The sequence below is a fragment of the Strigops habroptila genome, chromosome 10 (genome assembly GCF_004027225.2).
Source record: "Strigops habroptila isolate Jane chromosome 10, bStrHab1.2.pri, whole genome shotgun sequence".
In the NCBI taxonomy this organism is placed as follows: domain Eukaryota; kingdom Metazoa; phylum Chordata; class Aves; order Psittaciformes; family Psittacidae; genus Strigops; species Strigops habroptila.
In genome coordinates, this window is record NC_046359.1 from 34,669,904 (window position 1) to 34,689,822 (window position 19,919).

General features: G+C 40.3%; 1 protein-coding gene across 3 annotated transcripts in view; it reads right to left on the reverse strand.

Annotated features, from left to right (window-relative positions):
• The window catches only part of XDH (xanthine dehydrogenase), a 69,931-nt gene that overhangs the window by 41,655 nt on the left and 8,357 nt on the right, over positions 1 to 19,919 (reverse strand). The window contains exons 1-4 of one of the 3 annotated variants that reach the window (XM_030499626.1): positions 11,434 to 11,730; positions 3,841 to 3,898; positions 1,344 to 1,440; positions 72 to 180 (exon numbers count right to left, since the gene is read on the reverse strand). In XM_030499626.1, the coding sequence (XP_030355486.1) occupies positions 72 to 180; positions 1,344 to 1,381 (147 nt within the window). In that variant the 5' untranslated portion in view covers positions 1,382 to 1,440; positions 3,841 to 3,898; positions 11,434 to 11,730. Of the gene's footprint in view, positions 1 to 71; positions 181 to 1,343; positions 1,441 to 3,840; positions 3,899 to 10,628; positions 10,885 to 11,433; positions 11,731 to 19,919 lie in introns of those variants that run through there. The other 2 variants (XM_030499624.1, XM_030499625.1) reach the window with 2 other exon arrangements.

Sequence of the window (19,919 nt, forward strand, 5' to 3'; positions counted from 1 at the left end):
AACAGAATTAATTAACGTAAGAAGAAAACATGGATAGAGGGGTTTTAAAGTTACCAGTATCAATAGCTTACCTGGGCTGGGTGCAGCCTGGATTTTGTGTTTCCTATGCCTTCCACAGTAGTTACAGCTACATGATGCAGAGCACAGACAGGGAAGAGGCAAGCATTGGCAGTATAGTGGCTAAAATAATAAATTAAGGTCTTTTCATTTGACAGTGCTGCTCAACAAAGGAAAAAGTGGACAAGAGGACTGAAAAGTACTCAGAAACTGTAGCAGTGGACACAATAGGAGAACTTAAATAGATCTGATACAGGTATTCGTTACATGACAAATCCTACACCAGCCAAAGTTCTCATCAACTTCACTTGAACTTTAAACTGAGTATGCACCAGGATTTGACCTAGAAATTAGAACTTGAAGCATCCTTCTTGCATGTTAACCCTTACAGAATCCAAGTAATTTATAGGGGCAGACGACAAGTACCAAGATGTTATACAGCTGGTCTATCCCACTCACAAAGTTACATAAGAGCACTGAATTCTTGGCCTTTTGCCTAGGAAACAGTTTCTAGATGGTAGACATCACGAAAAAGCCCAGGCTGAAGGTAAAATAGAATAATGATGCCAAAATTCTTATAGGAACTAGCTGCTTTATTTCATTTCTATCAAGGCAGAATAATGACCCTAAAAAGATATCCTATTCAAGCCCACGTTACTAATCAGAACCACTAAATTGATTCGAAGTTAAAGTATCTCCAAGCATTATTCCAAATATATCCAAGATTTTCCTGCTTTTTCTCCACCTCATACTCTCTTTCCATTCACCTTTTCATTTGATTCCATTACTTCACTTGTCAATTAATTTAATAGAGAACAGGAGGAAGTTTATGTCTTAGGAAATAAGAGTCATTTTGAAGGATGCAATAGAAGCAGAGAAGTGAATAACTGCTAGCATACAGAAACTAGATTATTGCAGTAATACAACAGCAATAAAGATTTTATCACAGTAATCATTATTCGGTCATCACAGCCAAAAGTTGTATTACATTGCAAGAAAGGAACATAAAGGTATTCTGAACTGGGAAAAGACAGATAGCCTGCACGCTATAGTCAGTGCAGATATTTCAGGGCACAGAAAAATAGTTCCCTATCAGCACTGTGTAATGCTGTAGGAAGAAATATCTTCTTGTCTTGAGTTTATGTTCTGAAAGTGAAAAATTATGTTTTGGCAGAAATATACATTATATAACTTTTGTTAAAAACAGTACCGCATCTGGAATGTCAAGAATCTGGATTTATCCCCATATCGTTTCTCTGTTGAAGAGTTCAGACTACAAAGGATACAGGATTTTCTTCCGAAAGGGATCATATTTGGATATCATTACAGTGCAAGCACCACATCCACCTTCTCCACAGCCTAGTTTGGTTCCACATAGGCCCACTGAGACAACAGGAATCAAGGAAAACAAAAACGTTGGCAGAAGCCTGCTCAAAGAGGTGTCAGTCAAGGCTTAGCAATATGTTCTTGCTGGAAACCAAACACTCATTTTTAATGCTTAATAATTTAATTCAACATAAGCAAAGTTTCAAATGCTGGCATGTGAGCTCTGAGATCAACACCCAAAGCCCTAATAAGGAGGCAGTTCATGTTCCAATAGACTCTTAAGATAAACAAAAAAAGTGTCTGAACTTCAATAGTTCCCACTTTTCTTTAGACTCACAAAAGGAATCGACATAAGGGAGACAAAGCAGTCAGCAATTGCTGAGCAGGAGCTGTTCGGGCATGCAGCCACATCCCCAAGACACATGGCAACATCTCCTTCAGCACCTCTCACCAGTGGTGGTCGACTTCTTCCTCCACCTAGTGATTCCTACCACCTAGAAGGTGTCCAGGCAGAGCAGTCACACAGTTCTACAAGTCACACAGTTAAGCACTGACACAGGAGCTGCACTTGAATTGCTCACAAACTACCTGCATCTCAGGAGTCATAGTCTGGCCATCCCAGTTTCTCTCTTGGCCTCATTTATGATGGCTTTCACATTGCTAGGAACAAAACCAACTAAGCACACTACCCAGCATCCTGATTCAGGTAAGAGCCCAGGAAACACTGAGAGCCAGAACTAGCAGAGAGGCACAGAACCACTGCAGACACTTGGGAACTCACAAAGTGTATGGACCAGCCTAAGCAGATTCCTCCACATGCTGCAAAGTAGATGTCTGTACTTTAAAATCAGGCACTATATCAAATGTTCTGCAAAGGGATTTCAGAAAAGGATTCCTTGAGTCATATCTGCTTTTGGCTCCTTCACTCACTAGAAGGTAATTAGAAGCTGTTATTTATTGTGAAGAGGATTGGCCGATGCTGAGAGGGTTTTGGTGGGAAAAGAACAGTAGTTTTCATTGGCAATGGACATACGCCTGTGCTGACATAACCAACCTAGGCCTGTGGAAAAGCAACAGGCATCATGATTCAGGGAACTCAAATCATCTTTGCCTTCACTGCAAGGATTCTGGAACTGACTATTTTAATGCAATCATGGAAATTAGAATCATTTTGGTTGGAAAAGACCTTTCAAGATTATCAAGTCCAACCATAAACCTAACACTGCCAAGTCCACCACTAAATCATGTCTCTAAGCACTATGTCTACTTTACAGACAATAATGTGCCTGCTTCAGCAGAAATACAGCTTTCCTATGCCATCTAATGTTTCTCTTGGCAACAGTGCTAATCTGCCTCAATGTTTCTCAAAGTATTTGTTTGACCATAACCAGACACCTACAACATAAGTTTAATAGAATGTTCTTGTAGAAGATCAGAAGGTTTTGAAGAGCTCCGATTATCTCTTTACAAAGCTATTTGCATTAGATATTAACAAGCTTAGACATAAAAGGTCTAGCAGTAAGGAGTACACACAGGCACAGAGGCATGCCACTTATTTTCCCTTTTGAACTTTATCCACCCAAGGTACAGTCAGACAAAACAGAGTTTTTGATAGTTCTGCTGGAAACCCCAAAAGAGTGTGATTTGTATCCTTGTACTTCTTTCAGATCCCAGACAAACAGAACATGGCAGCATGGTGAAATAAGTACTCATGATTCTCTCTAAGGAATAAACTAACACAGATGTGAACACTTTGGCATATGCACACACCCAGCTGGTCAGACAAAAACAAAACCGCAGAAGACACTAACTATTGAACCAGACTGAGTATAGCCAGCCTGGTCATCACAGTAATAGCTACCCAGCTCCTGAAGCTAATCTGACTCACGTGTTGACCAGTTTCAAACAGGAGTGGAACGTGACTGCTTGCATCTGCTCCTGTAACATGACCACAGTATGTGCTGAGAACTTCTGCCTCTGAGTTTGCATCCCTGGGTCATCTGATAAACAGGCCACAGGCTAATCGAGTTATTGGATATTAACTATCCAGTAATACCCCAATTATTGGGTGATAAAGCAAGCAGCTCAAGTGGCTGTGATATTTTGGCCAGAAAATTCTTTACAATTTGTGTGGAACAAAACCTAAATGTCCTTTAATTTTATTGTCTTTCTTCTTTCCATCATATTCTAATTCCCAGCAATTCTGAGTGTTCCCTTTAAAATATTAATAAATTCTTTAAAGTTTATTTAAAGCATATTATTTAAAATTTGCTGTTGTTCAAGCTTGGAATACCAGCTGTGATCTTTGGCAGCAAGAAACACCAGACCATGCAGAGCCGTCCCTCTTCTACTCTGCACAAGCTCTGCCTAGCGCTCAAATGACAAGCAGAACAGTAAACAATTATGAAATGCTGTAGGCATTTAAAGCCTTCTGCAGTTTCTTCTGCCACTGGATACATTTTCTTCGTAGATAGGTTAGCAGAGTTGTTTCCGGGTCCACATCTTTTTCCACCACCTGCAAGAAGAGAAAGGTCCTATTACACACAGAATGCTCAACACCAGCGTTAGTTGCAAGGAGAAAGTTTAGTCTTTCTGCAACTTGCTTTCCAAAGCAGGAAGGAGAACCACTATTAACTCCTCTTACTAGGTTCAACAATGTTGGTCACGTACCCAGACACAACTTTTCCTTGAATTTATTGCGACAAAGAAAATATGCATTACGTATGTCAGGGTTTTTCAGTTTTTCCACATCGAAACAAATCTTAAAAAACCCTTCAGAAATGGCAAACAGAATCAGAAGTGAGCAGAGAGAAAGAACTGCGTTTTGTACTCAAGTTTTGAATTCCTGACATTGCCCCAAATTGCATCTCATCTTTATTGACCATGCATAACTGACCTCTGTTCCTTCTCCTTCTTATTATTAGAAGAGACAGAAAAATGAGTAGATAAACAGAATGACAGAAAAGCATCAGTAAGAGACTTTGCAGAGAAAAAAACAACAGTAGAAACCCTAACATGACCAGTACAGGTGCTGCAGGACACACCGCAAGTACCAATTATCTTGAAGTTTCTCTTTCTTCCCTGCTAACATTAAATCAGTGTTACATTAATAGCCATCCTAAATGTGGGAATGTGAAATTTCAACCTGGGGAAATTTTCTCTGCACATTTTGGGTCAGCTCCATCCTATTAGTGAACAACAGTATTAGCAGTTACATATTAGACAGAAAAATTAGATTTTACTTAAAGCTCTGCCCGATTGCCAGAAACCAAAGTTCTGCCCTTGCCTCCAAATGGCTACAGAGCTTGTCTTCCCTTTTTTCTGTTATTCATAAAGTGTCAAGAAACTTCTCCAGATTCACCGTGTGCCAGAACGTAATCATGTGCTCTTGGCTCTTACATTGTGCAAGTCCTAAGTACAATAGTTACAGTTCCTTTAAATTAATCACTCACAGTTTGAAGGGCAAATTGAAACAGAGGTCATTTGTGCAAGCCCTTTTTATTCCTGATAAGAAACCTTCACAACCTCTGGACTGCTTCAATGTTACGCCTTTGACACGTGACAGGGTTATTCTAAAGAGACAAGGTTCATACCTCCTATTTGAGTCCATGAGAACTATCCAATAAAGTTGCTGCTACAAAACACAACTGGTCATTTTTTGCATATCTCATTCCTGCACTGGGGATAATCTATAAAGAAACAGAGTTCATTCTTCTAGCTTCAGATGCTTTACTGTAAGTCAAGTCATACAACACTCGTTGCTGCTATTGAGAGCATAGTGTTGCTATTCCCTCACCCTTTAGATGCATAGAAACAAGTAAGAGCATATAGTGGCTCTCTCATGACTGGTTGGTTCAGAGTAAGCACATATATCCTTCTGCAGTAGTTTGGGAAACAGACATGAATAGATAATTCCAAGAAATTACCTGTGACTACAGGTGTCCCACAGACAAAAGGTCGTTCAGAGCCCTTTCTCAGAAAAAGAGCCTTCCTCAGCAACTCACACCCCCACTGTTAACCTGAGTTTCTTCCTCAGAGCTGTGACAACGGCTGGTGCAAACCCTTCCAAAGCAGCTTCCAAGATGGCCAGGCGAGAGAAGAAGTTTCAAAATACTTAAAGATTGAGATTATTCTATGCTTAGATCAAAGAAAATGTCTCAAGAAGTTTTCTTGAAAGAACCCAAGCAGCACTCCATTATGTATTCAAACCAAGCAATTAAAAGCTTGGCCCAGTGGCTCCTTTTCAGGAAGTTAAGTAAGAAATAAAACATGTGTCTAAGCCTTCATTCAGCAAAGCATTTAGCCACTCAGCTCCACGCACTTTTAGTGAAGTACTTAAGCATGTGTTAAGTCTCAAAGCCAACCCTCTATTCAGCTTTATCAGAAAGTAGCTCCTACTATGCAGTAGGAACACGTCCTGAGCCATCCATACTCTTACCCCGTTGAAACCAATAGCCCAGGATTCCTACTTCAATCGCTTCAAACTACTCCACTGTCTCTGCAATGCTGGCAGAGACTTCGGATGAGAGGGAGAAAAGGGGTAAGAGTTCGACATTTTGGTTTAACCCAAATCTTAGATGTCAGCGAGCAAGGAGTCATTTCTTTGCAGAGTCCTGGTAGAGGGATGCTTGTTTACAAGCCTCTCTTGTTGGCTACAGGGTAAGAACTTTTTACTGTTCCTCCCTTTTGTTCATTGCCATTGATGCTGGTGGTGTCCTGAAGCATGTCATTCTTCCTTTGGTTTGTTACAATCACCTGCTGTGATTTGTTCTTAAAATATTTTAAAACCCTGTGGGTGGGGATAACATCTTCTCTTGTCTGATGCCCAGAACAATATGACTCACAGCTCAATATCTTACCCATCAAAACAATTCCTGCTCACCTCCCCCAGTGTCCTTGTACAGAAGGAAAATGAATTATACTCATTGTGCTCAGTGGGAGTAGGATCAACCTACTTACACACTGCAATTAAAGAAATATTTCATTTTTACTCATTACTGGGTTAGGTTTTTTGATTTTATTTTTAAGCCACATTTTATATTGCCAGATACATCACATTGATGCCTACATTTTGGCAGATTCAAAACTATGGATTTTACTGCATGTGGTAGCTTAAATATTAATCAAATGCAGAAGGAAACTTTGTTGGAAATGTTAGGATGGCACCGACAGCCAAATGACTCCAGACAAATTTGCTCTGTACTGCTGTGTTTGTAGTACACATCTATTTGCCTACTGATTCTAGGAATCTTAAACACACAGATCACCTCAGCAGGGAGCTCAGCCTGGCCCCATAGCTCTTCAAGCACTACATGGAACAAGTTCCTAAGCACGACTCCACAATCTTAGAGCCCATGGGCTAGTCCAGAGAAGTGTTCAGCTCACTTCCCCGTGTTTTCATGTACAAAACTTGGATCTCTGCAAACATTTTGTTTGCTCTCTACCTGCATTCACTAACTCAGATAACTTTGCCTTTACAATATAAAGCATCTTATCTAAATTAGTATTCCCAGAAAGTTAAAGAAAGGATTTTTCAATTTAAAAGAACAGTAGTGGAGAAAGCTAAATAGAGAAACAAATAGGAAAAGAAAATGGAAACTTTCCTAGTTTACTAAACAACATCAGCTAGGGTCTTCAAATGAGAAACAGATGCCTTTCTGAACAACAAGCTCCCATTCAATCACTAGTCCCTAGTCACTCAATTAGGCACTAGAAGAGAAGGTGGAAGGTTTTAACCAGGCTGCCCCACAGCAAGTCAGGCTAGTCAACAGTAAAGGTCCCCTAGGACCTTAAAATCTGTGAATGTGTATTTCCTGAAGTCAACGAGAGTTTTCAAATTCATTTACTAGGGAGAAGGATTAGAACACAGATGAACACACTGAATATGTGTAATGTAAATGTAAATCTGCTATTGCTCATGAGAACATTCTGTTTTGCTTTAAACCAGCACGCTGAAAACTTGTAATTCACTGTTTACGTGGGACCCAGAGGGTCCTAAAGCTCAAAAAATTCCTATATTTTGGCTGGTCCCATCTGCAATCAAACATCCACAGGCTTTGGAAGAGGTCATCCTACTTAGAATAAGAATAGAAATATTAACTCCTCGTGTTTGAACTAAAATTACATGCTATATATGCATCAGACTTGTCAGCTGAGGAAAACAAAATTGCTACTATTAGTTTTAAATCGCATGTGTTGTTTTCCATCCTACTCTAGGCAGACTATCAAGATAACTTTGTGTTAGTTATGTGCCAAGCTTTATACCCAGTGAAGTAAACAGGTGCTTAAAATAAACAGTCCTGAATGTAAAGTATGCTCAGCTGTTCTGAGGAGACTTTTTCTCTGACAGCACTGCAGACTGGGCTAATGCAAGACAGAAGGATTTGCTGCCATGAACGTCCCTATCTTATCCACCACCTTTTATCACAGTTTTGTACTATGACAGAATATTGGCAGCCCATTAGCAATGTCAAGCTGTCAAGACTTCACACAGCAGTAACCTTTCTCACAGGCAATGCTATCACAGCACTGCAGCAAATCAACAGGAATATTTAGTCAGGGCTCTATGGATGGAGCCATATCCTACCTGGCTACCTGCTGTTTCAGCAGCATTGCCCAGGCACTTCCCACCACCCCTTCCATCACATAACATCTCATTGGGCAGGCATGTCCCAACAAACTCCACATTCGTTGCCACAGATTGGATTGCCCCATGAGCCCAATTCTCTCTCTTAAAGCTGCATTTGATGGTGGTGTAACTCAAGCCATTTTGGCAGCACATCCAAGAAGGGAATAGGAAAAAAATGTCACTAGAGGCTCTGGGTAGAGCACAACCCAGGAAGCCTTCTCCTCTCTGATCAGTGGAACGTGCTCCTTTGCTAGCAGTGCCACATCCATGAGCCAGCAGGGAAGGACGCCGAGACAGCCTTGACACGTGGAATGAGTTGATACCACTGGTAGTATTAATCATTCCCTGGTGGGATTTTCTTAGCCAACAACTGTCAAGATCACACTGTGATAAACCCCTTTACACATGCACAAGGTCAGCTCTGAGATGTGGCTTTTGTAAACAAGAGCTGCAGTTCCATAAAGATTGCTGAAATGCATCAAGGGCAATGCCATTCACAGCACGTTTATGAGCTTCAGGATGGAGGAAGAACAGACAACAGATACGAAAGGAACTGTTTGCCTTCCACTGCTAGCCTTCGGGGCCTAGGCTGCTCTTTCTTCCCTTCTCTGCCTCACCCCACATGCATAAGAGTCCCACAGAACCAGTTCTGTGCAGCTCAGTCCCTTCTTTTTTGCTTTGACTAATACACATTTTCATGCTAGCCAAGAGTCTCCTTTAGGAAGAATGGCTTTTCCACTGATTTCTGCAGAGCAATGCTCATGTTACACCTGAGCACTTATAAATGCTGAAGCTGTAAATGCATACAGGAATTTGTTTATAAACTCTTCATACCTACCATGAGTAGCATATTGGTTCTGAACCTTAGCTGCTCTGGCACCAGAACTACAATTCTCTTCCATTAGAGCATACCAGCAAATGAAAACAAGACAGTATTCTTGGCCTGTGTCAGGGTCTGGATTATTTGACCTGTTTGTGGCAACCTCCTGCTGCAAGACTCAAAGAGCTCCCAGTTTACCCTCTAAAGATTGGGGTTCACAGAGGAGAAAGCTGAAGTCACTAAAACCTTCGCAGAACAAGAAGATGACAAGTTAATGGTATGCCACGTGTGCCCACCATAGCAAAAAATGCACCCAATGAAATTCACACATCATCCTGTGCCACTGCTTCACAGCCTTGATCAGACTCCATTAGCTAGTCATGATTAACTTGGAGCTTCAAGTTTTCACCTCCAATGAATGGCTGATATGTCAATTAATGTTGACATAGGAACTATTACCGATCTGTGTGAGCAAAGCTTAGCTGTCACTCTTCTTCATAAAACTGAGAAACAGGAGGGGGTTCTACACCAGCATCACATTCAAGAACCCTTCGACTAACTTGTAATCCATTCTAGATAAGCTTCATTCTTCACCTAACTATTGATACTTAAACAAAACAAAACTTTGACATCAAATGCACTACCTTGGAACTTTCAAATTCGAATCCAGTTTGAGATCAAAATTCATAATTAAAAGCCCTTATTGTACCAACAATCTCACCCACATTTACACTTGATTAAACTAGCAGGAAAGATCAACAAACGCAAAGATGATAGCAATCCTGTGCCAGTCTACAGGGCAAGGCACAGAGCTTTTGAACCAGCTAAGAATAACGTGCAATCCCTCAAAGGATTAAGTAAAATACATATGTGTGTGTGTATATATATATATATATTCTCTAACCCAAACCTGGTGCTGCAGGTGATTTACCCCTAAGTAGTGCACAAACTCTCAGCCCCACAGTACACAGTGGGTATGCAACCCTCCCGCTCCCCAAGTTTCCCTGCTGGAAGCTGCATTGGCACAAGTTTCCCTGCTCAAGTATCTAGGAAGGGGAAGGCAGCAGGGCAAGGTCAGTGTTGAGCTGAGCTCACAAACAGATCTAACTTGGTACTTGCAGTTCAAAAACAGGCAGCCTTGACTTGTTCCAAGCTTTTGAATAGTCAAGGCTGCAATGACAGCCAGGGAAACCCAAACAGAGAGGGGGCTCTGGGACAAAAAAAGGTGTCGAGCACATACAAGGACCACACACCCTCCTGCAAGACACAGTCACTTGGGTAATTGTCAGCAGTTGATCTAGGAAACAGTACCAGTTAATGGGCTTTGATTTTAGAGTTTTCTAGCTTCTTAAATGGAAATGGAATGAACATTTTGCTGAAATCCCTTTTAAAAAAAAGTCAGAATTACATGATGAACATACAAATTATATATGGATATTTACATTTGAGTTATGTTTTCCAGACCTGTTGTAATTACTGAAATGATTTCTAGTAGAAATGCCTGTATGAAGTCAGTGTACCTTTATTTAGTTACCTCAGAACTGCAGTAAATTATTGCCAACAAATCTAAAATGTAAAAGGAACATTATATAGTTGTGCTACTCTTGAGTGATTCACCAGGTAAAGTCAAAGAAGAGAAAAAGCCACTTAGCAAAGCAATAAACAGTCTTCACAATTTAATAGGTAAAAGCCACAGCAATTGTGCTGGTATTAGAAAACTTCAGAGGAGGAAAAAGATGACTAGAAAAATAAGTAATCAAGACACAGTCTTGGACAGAAAGCTGGAATCTTCCTTACCTTTTTACCGTTCACAAAGAAAACAAGTTCATCCCTTGTGTCGTTTGGAGCCATCCTGCACACCTTCCAAGATTCACTCAAACAGGGCCACAGATCACCCTCTTGAGAGCAGCCCTACACCCCACAGCGAAGTGAGCACCAGCGATACGACAAGTAATGTGAGTCTGCCTCAAGAATGTTTGACTTTATTTCTACACCAGTGCCCTGTGAAACCCCACATTATGTAAGAGCCAACGAAGAGGCGTGCCAGCTGCCTTTGGTTGGTGCTTCTGCAGCAGTAATGACAGAAAAGGAGCTGGAACCAGCAGGGTGACCCGCCCCCTTTTATATAGCAATAGATCACAATTCAACTGCATTCCCTTTAGATTATACTGCCAGGCTTGGGGCACTCGGAGACTGCCACTGTGACGGCTGCCAGGAACTCACAGGATTTTGCAATACAACACACGCTGCAGGGAAGGGGGGGTTATCTCAACTGTCCCCCCCAAATATTAACCAGAAAAAGCTCTGTGCATAGAGCTGGCATTCACCACACACAGGTCTCTAATGAGAGCACCTGCTTGTTTAACTACTCCTCCACACATGCACATCAGCTACTAGACTGACTGCAAGACTATCTCACTATCTTTCCTTACAGTTTTCAAGCTGCAGTACCTTCCACCTGCAAGGACATAGTTTAAACAGATATGTATTTGTCTAGATAAAAGCAATTCTGTACAACCAACACACTAATCCAGCACCTCAAAAGAGGTGCTGGGCTAAGACCATAATGTTTTCACTGGGCTCTTAAAACATTTAGGCTTACATTTTTTTGGCTTAATCCTCATCTCCTGGCTTGTATATCCTTATGCGCATGTTGTTGCCAGTGGAACACAGAGGAAATCCAATTCTTTGAAGAATTTTTTTGTCCTCCACTTCCTTGATGGGGTTTCTTCTGGTTTCTCCATTGCACATTTGTACATTTTGCATTAATTCTTCCTGGTTTTGCTTCTTAAGAGTTTGCAGAATTCTCCACGGCCCCCTGGATGCGACATGCATTGATTTCATGAACAAGGTATCTAAACCCTTAGTTCCAGTTCAATATTCCTCCATAAAACAGCATGATTCCCAAGTTGGGAATGGAAGTTTCCTAGCACTGTGCTTAATCCTGTCTGCTCCATCCTGATTTTTGTGACTTTGCTTTCCTTCTTCAGCCTACCAGCCTTACTAGGGTTTTTCTGGTTTCCTTAAAGTCCCTGGGAAAGCACTACATCAACATCTCCTCCCAGGAATCTCTCTGAACAACTCATAAAACAATAAAATCTAACTAAATCACCATTTTCAGAGACATTCTTCAGTATTTTGGAAATATGTCAGAGTGAATCCAATACATACATTATTTTTACCAGCTTTTATCTTCTGACTCACGTATTCTATTGCCCAGTCTGTCTCCTAAAAACAAAGCTATTTGATAAGAAGTGTCAAACACTGTCACAGCACTTCTTTCCAGGCATTCAGTTTGCTCAAAGTCTAGTTCACAGCAAACTTGTCCTTAACACCAGCTGCAGCGAAGTTGTGCATAAGTGAACCAGTGCTGACACCTATTGTCTGGCACCTCCCACTTTGTAATATAAAAGAAGTACAAAAATGACACTTTTCTCCAAGAAATCTTCAGCTCTTTGGCTTTATATCTGTGCAAATTTATATAAGCACTACCCTCATGTACCAAGCATCAATCTCAAAATTAGCGTACACAAGCTTAGTACTCGCAAATAGTTTTGTAATACTTTAAATAATTATTACTCATAACCACAGGTAACATGTTACAGCAATCTTAAGGCAACTAGCCATTACAGCATTAACACCAAAATCAAGCATGCTTAGTTTCCTAATTTGCGTTTTCCATAATGCATGATGTTCCTCTTAGGTTTAAAGAACACTTGTCATCATGACATCTCTTTTTCAAAGAATCCCATGCACGAGTTTTTGCCTAGCCATGGTGATAACCTTACAGCTAAACTATCCCTCTCTGCTATGTCAGTAAACAGCAGCTTATAATATTCCACCCTAATGTGTATTTTTGACCCATCAACCTACTATATATATGTACACATAAGAAAAAAAAATAAAGAATATATAGTGACCTCTATACGTAGATTACACAGAATATAAAACTTCAGACCTCATCTCAAAACTGTCACTGATCACACTATACCAAATTCTTTCTCTCAGCACCATGATGGGATACTCTATTACAATACCCATTTCACAGGCAGAGAACTGGAAACACCTAGAACAGGAACTTTCCAGATCCTCTAAATAACACTGGAGCAGGAAAGCTGGTGCTAGTGAAGTCTGGAAATCCCACCCCAAACCAAACAGGATTACCGGAAGTGACAGAGAAAAACAGGGACAGGGGAGGGGAACCCACCCAAAAAAACCAACCCTCAGTAAACTCATATTACAGAAGAACAGCTCCATTCACATAGAACTCCTTGAAGTGAACTAAAATGAAAACCTTTTGTCAAACAAACATGAACTGGTTATGAGACAAATTATTCTAACTTATTGGTCAGTTCAAGTCTAGCAGATTTCCCATTTTAGAAATAACCCCTTTGCCCATTCATAACTCAGAGATGGGTATGTTTTAGAAGTCCCAAATTCCCTGCAGTCACACTCATTCACTAAAGAGCTCAGAAAGCAGCTGATATTAGCCAAGAACTTAAAAAAAATATAGGCAACTGGCTTTTCTCATTCTGACTGGTTAATCCTGCAGACCTGGCTGTTGCAATCATAATGATAATCTGTTCTGCAGATGATCCTATGTGGAGCTCAATAAATGCAGTGAAATTTAAGGAAACACTACTCCTGCCAAAGGAGTTTAGTGCCAGAATTAGGTAATAAATGCATGAGAGCACAACAACAAACCAATGCCGGAGGTAATAAAGGAAAAGGTTTAAAACAAACAAAGGTGAGAAGGTTCGTTGCTTTGTTCTCATGTTCCTCTTGCGGGAAATGGGAGGGAAGAAACACAGGCAGCTCTGAAGAGGGTTCTGTGGAGCGGTTTATGAGGAGCTGTTTGGTAAAGCAGAGAGTAAAGAAAACAAAATCCCAAGTCAGTGCTTTAATGCAGTAGCTCATATATGAAACTCCCAGTGTTTTCACATTAATTCTGTGTGCCTGCTGCCCCTCTCTGACAGCTGGACTACTGCTACAAGCTTGTAAGTATCCACTGTTGCCAAAACATGTGCATCTTTCCACTGTTTACTTTAGATTGAAGATTCCTCTTCAGTTGGCACAGATATCCTTTCTGGGAGCATGCACTGGCACTCTTTACAGGGATCTCCAAAGGTCTCCACCTGCTGAAACCAGGGTCAGCTGTGAGGGCATACCAGGTTAGTTAGGGCTTTACATACCATATCTTTACTTAAAGATTCCTTTTCAAAGCATAAACTACTGATGGTTGTGTTGCTTTGTTGCGAGTTCTCTGTATAGGTTAAAATAAAAATCACATTGTATTGATCACAGACTGTGAATGTGAAGGGAGTGTTGCCTGAGGATCTCTCTTCTCCTTGGCACCACCTATTGACCGCTGTTAAAGACAGGCACTTGAAATAAGTGCACTTTTTATCTGACTGGATAGGAACATTCATACTTCATATGCAAAGTCTCCCACAAAGTCTTTCTGGTTACAGAAATAGGTTTGAAAAAGATCATGGTCACAAAACATTGGATCTCCTCATTGAGGTTTGTGAGTGGATACTAGGTCATTATTCATGAATCACTAGTCATTCAGTGTTTAGCTTATAATTGTACGAATATTGTCTAATTGTATGGATTCATTACATGAATTATGATCTCTTCACCTGCATTTGAAGATGGGTGGAGTTTAATTATAGTTCTTTTCTTAGTCTTACCACTGGCTTCCTCTGACAGCTAGAAGAAGTGAACTAAGTTAATTCAGCCTTTTGTTGAGAAGTATTAGTTGTCACTAGTCTTCAGAACAACTGGCACAGCAAGACTTTAGGTTCAGTTCATTCACAGTTTTTCTTTCATTACCTAATTCCAGTGGACCAAACAAAGGATGTTTCAAATATGACTTGAAAAGCAACTTCTTTTCCATATATGTTCCTTCTCTTCATCAGCATTGTCTTCAGCAGCAGCTAACATGACATTTATCAGTTGTCTTTTACTTGCTTCCAGGGTACCAGGAGAAAGAATCTTCTAACACTTGTCCCTATAATCTACCTCAATAAAATCAGCAAAGTATTTTAATCCTTCTTCTTAGCCTTTCTTTCTCTTCTTTGCTAATGTTCTAGAAGTATCTTATGCATTTAGCCATTATAACTCTATCCCAGGATGCACCAGAAGGAAGCAAAGTCTCCTTGCAGACTGGCTGCTGTCTTTGACACGGGTGGACGCACAGTTTCCACTGGGTATTCCAAGGAGGAAAGGGGATGGGGGCAGCTGCAACAACTAGGCAGAGCTCTTCATGCTTCTGAACAGCTGCTAAAGCACCTCCTCTCTGGCTTCAAATAATACCCTGATATTCCAAGATCCCAGAGCAGACAAGTAGGAGTTTCTGGGCCAGTCTAAATAAGGAAAGGCTAGTTCCCATACCATACCCTACATGGCTAATTTCCCGCTGCTTCTCTTCACAGGAGACAGTCTCTACACAGAGGTCTGCCTCACTTGTTTTCTTCTGCCTCTGTGAAGGTGTGGATGAATTTTGCTCAGGAGATCATTAAATCTAGTTTTCTCTTGTCTATACACCAGATGGAATCTGGCATATGGCTTCTTGTCAAAACTCTGATACCATCTATATGATAATTTCTATTTAATATACTGTCTTAAACCTGTCTGGGCATCTGCACAAGTGCTCTGGCTGCGCTGCGTATCTCACTGCTAATCACTTTCTCATTTTAGAATGCAGTATTTCGGTGGCCAGTTTGTTCAAAAGACAAGAAATCCTCCACAGCTGCTTCTGCTAGCAAAAGGAGGCTTTCTGAATCCACCTAACATTCAACTGTTCTGTCTAGGAAGGATCTGTATGCCAAAAGCTTGTAAGCATTCTCCAACTACTTCCATTCATCTAAGAACAAGATTGCCTCTCTTCACAGACCCTGTTAAACAGAGTCCTGTACATATTAATATCTTGTACTACAATTTCCTTCTAGCTCCCAATTAGCTCCTACCATTAAGATGTCTGACAGTTGTCAAAAGCAGACTTAATTTAGACTGGACAAGTATGGCAAGTTCAGTCTCCCAGAGAACTTCAGCAGAGCTTTCTTATCAGTACAATGCAGGAGAGCAGATGCCATCATCGTCACTGAAACAGACTAGTTGCCTCAAATTACAGCCATCAAGGTCAGCTTGTATCCCCAGACTGTCCTGAGTTCTCTTCAAAACAAATGCATTCTAAATAATGACAGTAATAGTAACAGATAATAAACATCAGACAGGAAAGAAAAAGCCCCACTGGAAAAATCATGGATAGCGCTGGCTCAAGAGCAATTGCTATAAACTCAGCATGAATCATTTAAGGTGAAAATTAGGAAAGCCATAAACATTATAGCAGTCCTGTTGAAGAACACCCTTCCAAGAGCAGCAGTGCATGAAAGATTAACCGCTTTCAAAATAAACCTTGAATGGCCTACAAACTGGATAATGTTGCACATATATTACAGAAGTTGAAACTTAAATTACTTCAAGTTCTGTACTTCAAGTTTCCCCTTCAATCCTACTTCATCTCCAAAAGATGGATTTTCTTACACCATGTTCCAAGTATCCTACAGTCTCAATTCAAAATAAAAAAGCCTCATACAGCCAAAGTTATTGTATTAAGATTGCCTGTCCATGCTGAAGAGCCTGTATCCTTCCATTTCAACACTCCGGAATGACTCAGAGGAGTCATCCCACTACATCTCCATGATGCCAATAAGATCATACCCCTGAAGGCATGCCCACATCTCTAACTCCTCTTGTTTATTTCCCACCTAAGCATGTTTGCATAAAGGCATTTGAATTGGGCCCCTGATGAAGCCATCTTACTGGCTGGAATTCCTTTTGCTGCTCTTCAGGTGCCCTCCTACTGACCTCCAGTCCCGCTCCAGGCTCTGGGCATCTCTTGCTGGCACTGGCATCAAACTGCTAGGAATGGAATGGATTGACATTTCCCTCTCCTGGCAACTTTAAACCCCTCGTGTACATCTTAAATGTGCCTCTGAACCCCAGACTACTCAGGGAGATACATCAAAGAGATATCCTAATTACCTGGATTATTTTTAAACAGAAGGACCTTACAGCCAGACTCGCTGCTTTCAGTGATATACTTTATGCCAAGTATGGACGTTTAAAGGCACTGAACAGGAATTTTACACCACCATTCCTGAAGGTTTCCAATTCACGAAGAACAACTTACCCCTACTTTTCAAGAATTCACTTGGAAACCAGGTAAGAGAGACGAATGTATTCCCTCCATTACACTTCTTCCTACATTTGCATTAGGAACTTACACATGCCAAATATTTCTGATCATTTATCAAGACTGCCCTTCGTTCCACCTCATAATAAGCACAAGTTTTCATGTCCCTTTTGAATTGGTGTGGCTTCCTTTTTTAATAAAACTGGTTACCCCCACTATTATTTGGTATCCTGTATTATTTTATACCTGAATACAAAAGACAGAGCTGAGAGTTTTCATGGGTTGGCAGGAGGTTACTTTGCAGAATTCAAGCAGGCAAAATGAGGTCAAGATGTTTACTAATAAGTGAATTACAAGGCTGTTGCAATAAAATATCCAGTATGACTAACGCAGACACCCAACAAGTACAGATATACCTGTACTGTCAGGAGAATGCTGCTGATGTATCTTGATGTAGACATGATTAACAACCTTATTAAATTAAGGTAAGATTGGTTTTAACCAAACAGCTTAGAAAAATACTTGAGAAAAATGATGAAAAGGATAAGATAAGGTATGAAGATGTGTATATATATAAGTATTCTCAAAGCTGCTTCTCCCAGGACAAGGTAAGTGTGCCCTAAATTGTTAACAAGGTTGGGATTGTAGAAATTGCTAACAGACTGCTAGTTGTGTACTGCCTTCTTATCTCTATAACTAGCAATACAGGAATGTCCAATCACACCTCTGTCTAGCTTCTGCTGAGTAAATCCACAGTTTCTTTGCAATGGTTTTTCAGTGATCCTTCCAGGAGATAAATCAGATCTAGACAAAGGATCTCGAGTTAAGTGACCAGAGTAGCCAACATTACTCACTTTAATAAAGACAACACAAAAAGCCTTTTGCCTTGAACAAAATATGAGCTATTCGGTATAAATGAAAACACAGTGGAGTTGAATCCAGAATTTCAAATGCATCTCCCTCCAAGACTACCATGGTTCCAATCCTAAATCAGATTGCATGCATAACAGCTCTGACATTTTTGTCCCAGGTCCTATAATATTACTGGATTTATTACAACAAAAGAATACTTCCAATAAGAGGGAAAGATTGCAAGCTTTGTGGCACAGACAATGAAATCTAAACCAAAAGCTTTTGAAGAAAAAAAGAAATAGGCTAAGAGAGCCCAGAGGAAAGACCTAGTTCTTTTCCTATCATTTTTTGACTACTGCAGCAGATGATAGATTTTAAGAAGGAGTAGTGTGGAGCCTTTAACATGCAACCTGCTGCATATTCCATATCTTGCAGAATATTAAGCACAAAATTACCAACAGTAACCTGCACTGAGAGCTGAAATAACACAAGAACTGACAGGATTTTAATATCATCAGCTCCAAGCCATTGATATCAAATATCCAGATCCTAAGGCACTTCAATGGTCATCTGAATTAACCTCTTTCTTCCATCATCACATCATCCCATATCACAGCTGTGTATGGCAGAAGTGATTTTTTTATCAGATCTTTGAGTGAATTGTTCTGTTGCACTGGTCAGCTAATATTTGCTTGTGTTTGTAGATTTTACTTTTTACATTTAACCCCCTAGTTTAGAAGTTTACTGCTGTCAGTCACTTTTACTGTGTCAGTGAATGAAGATCAAGAACAAGGCCCCAGTCTGTCAGTCTCTTTGTCAGTTCCAAACACTGAGCCAGTCTCTGCTCCATCACTTCACTTCAGACGAAGCAACTACAGACTAGGGAATGAACTACAATCTAGCAGAACACTCATAAGATCAAAGAGTGGCAGCCAATTATTACTTTATAAACAGCAAGAAGTGATGTCAGATAGGTTTTCACTAGACTCTGCTCCGGAAACTACATTTTATTTTTCAAAGGCAGGGTCCATGTCTTACCTTGCCTCTTCCTTTAAGAGATGCAGACCTTTACCAAGCTGGACTTCAAACCCCTACTTCAATTTATCTATTGGAGTCATACATTAAGTAGTCTCTACTTTTCTAGAAGCAGAACCAATATTTGGACAAAAAGACATTCAGTTACTTTATATCTACCTTTGGTATTGAAGCATACAAACCCATCCTTTGAAAAGGAACATTCTTACAAAAACAGACTTTTTACACATCACACTTCTCATTTCTATGTGGATTTAAAAAAAAGCTAGTTTGAGTTTCTCATCTTGCAGAAGAAATCATTGCAGTACAGAAAAGTTGGCTGACCTAACCAAACAACAGGACAAACAATGACGACACCAAGGGTGAAATTTTCAATACTACTCAATGCTGAGCTCCTTTCTCACCACACTCAGTGGGAGAGAAGTTAAGTAAATATCAAATGCTTTCTGAATAATTCCACCTAGTGAGAAACCTCCCACTGTTCTCACTGAAGCTAGAATCTGAACCCAGAACCTATACCCTGTTGACTGAAACATAACATGTGCATCTCTTCACTTTGTTCAGTTCCCAGCACTGATGCCCCAGCAAAAGGATGCAAAGTCAGAGTTAGATCAATTAAAACAAAAGCAAACACACTAGTCTGTTTTCCCACACTGACCTGAAAGGCATGAAAGCAACGCAAGCTTGAAGAACAACGCAAGTACTACCAATTTTCCTGGAAGGGTTTTGTTTAGTTTACTGGAATAATAAATAGCTGTAAAGCAGCTTATTCCACAAGGCATAATCCAGTGAATTTCCAAGAGCAGGAGAGCGTAGAGAGTTCAAAGCATATTCTATTATCACAACTCCTAGATGTCCATTATATCTTACTTGGATAAAGATTTGTAGCGAGTACAGCAACTCAACTCAAGCAGTGTTACAGTCTCCTAAGATATAAACTGAATTGTTTAATTTCTAGTTATTCACACCTCTTCCCTGTATCTCAGGAAAATATCTTTAGC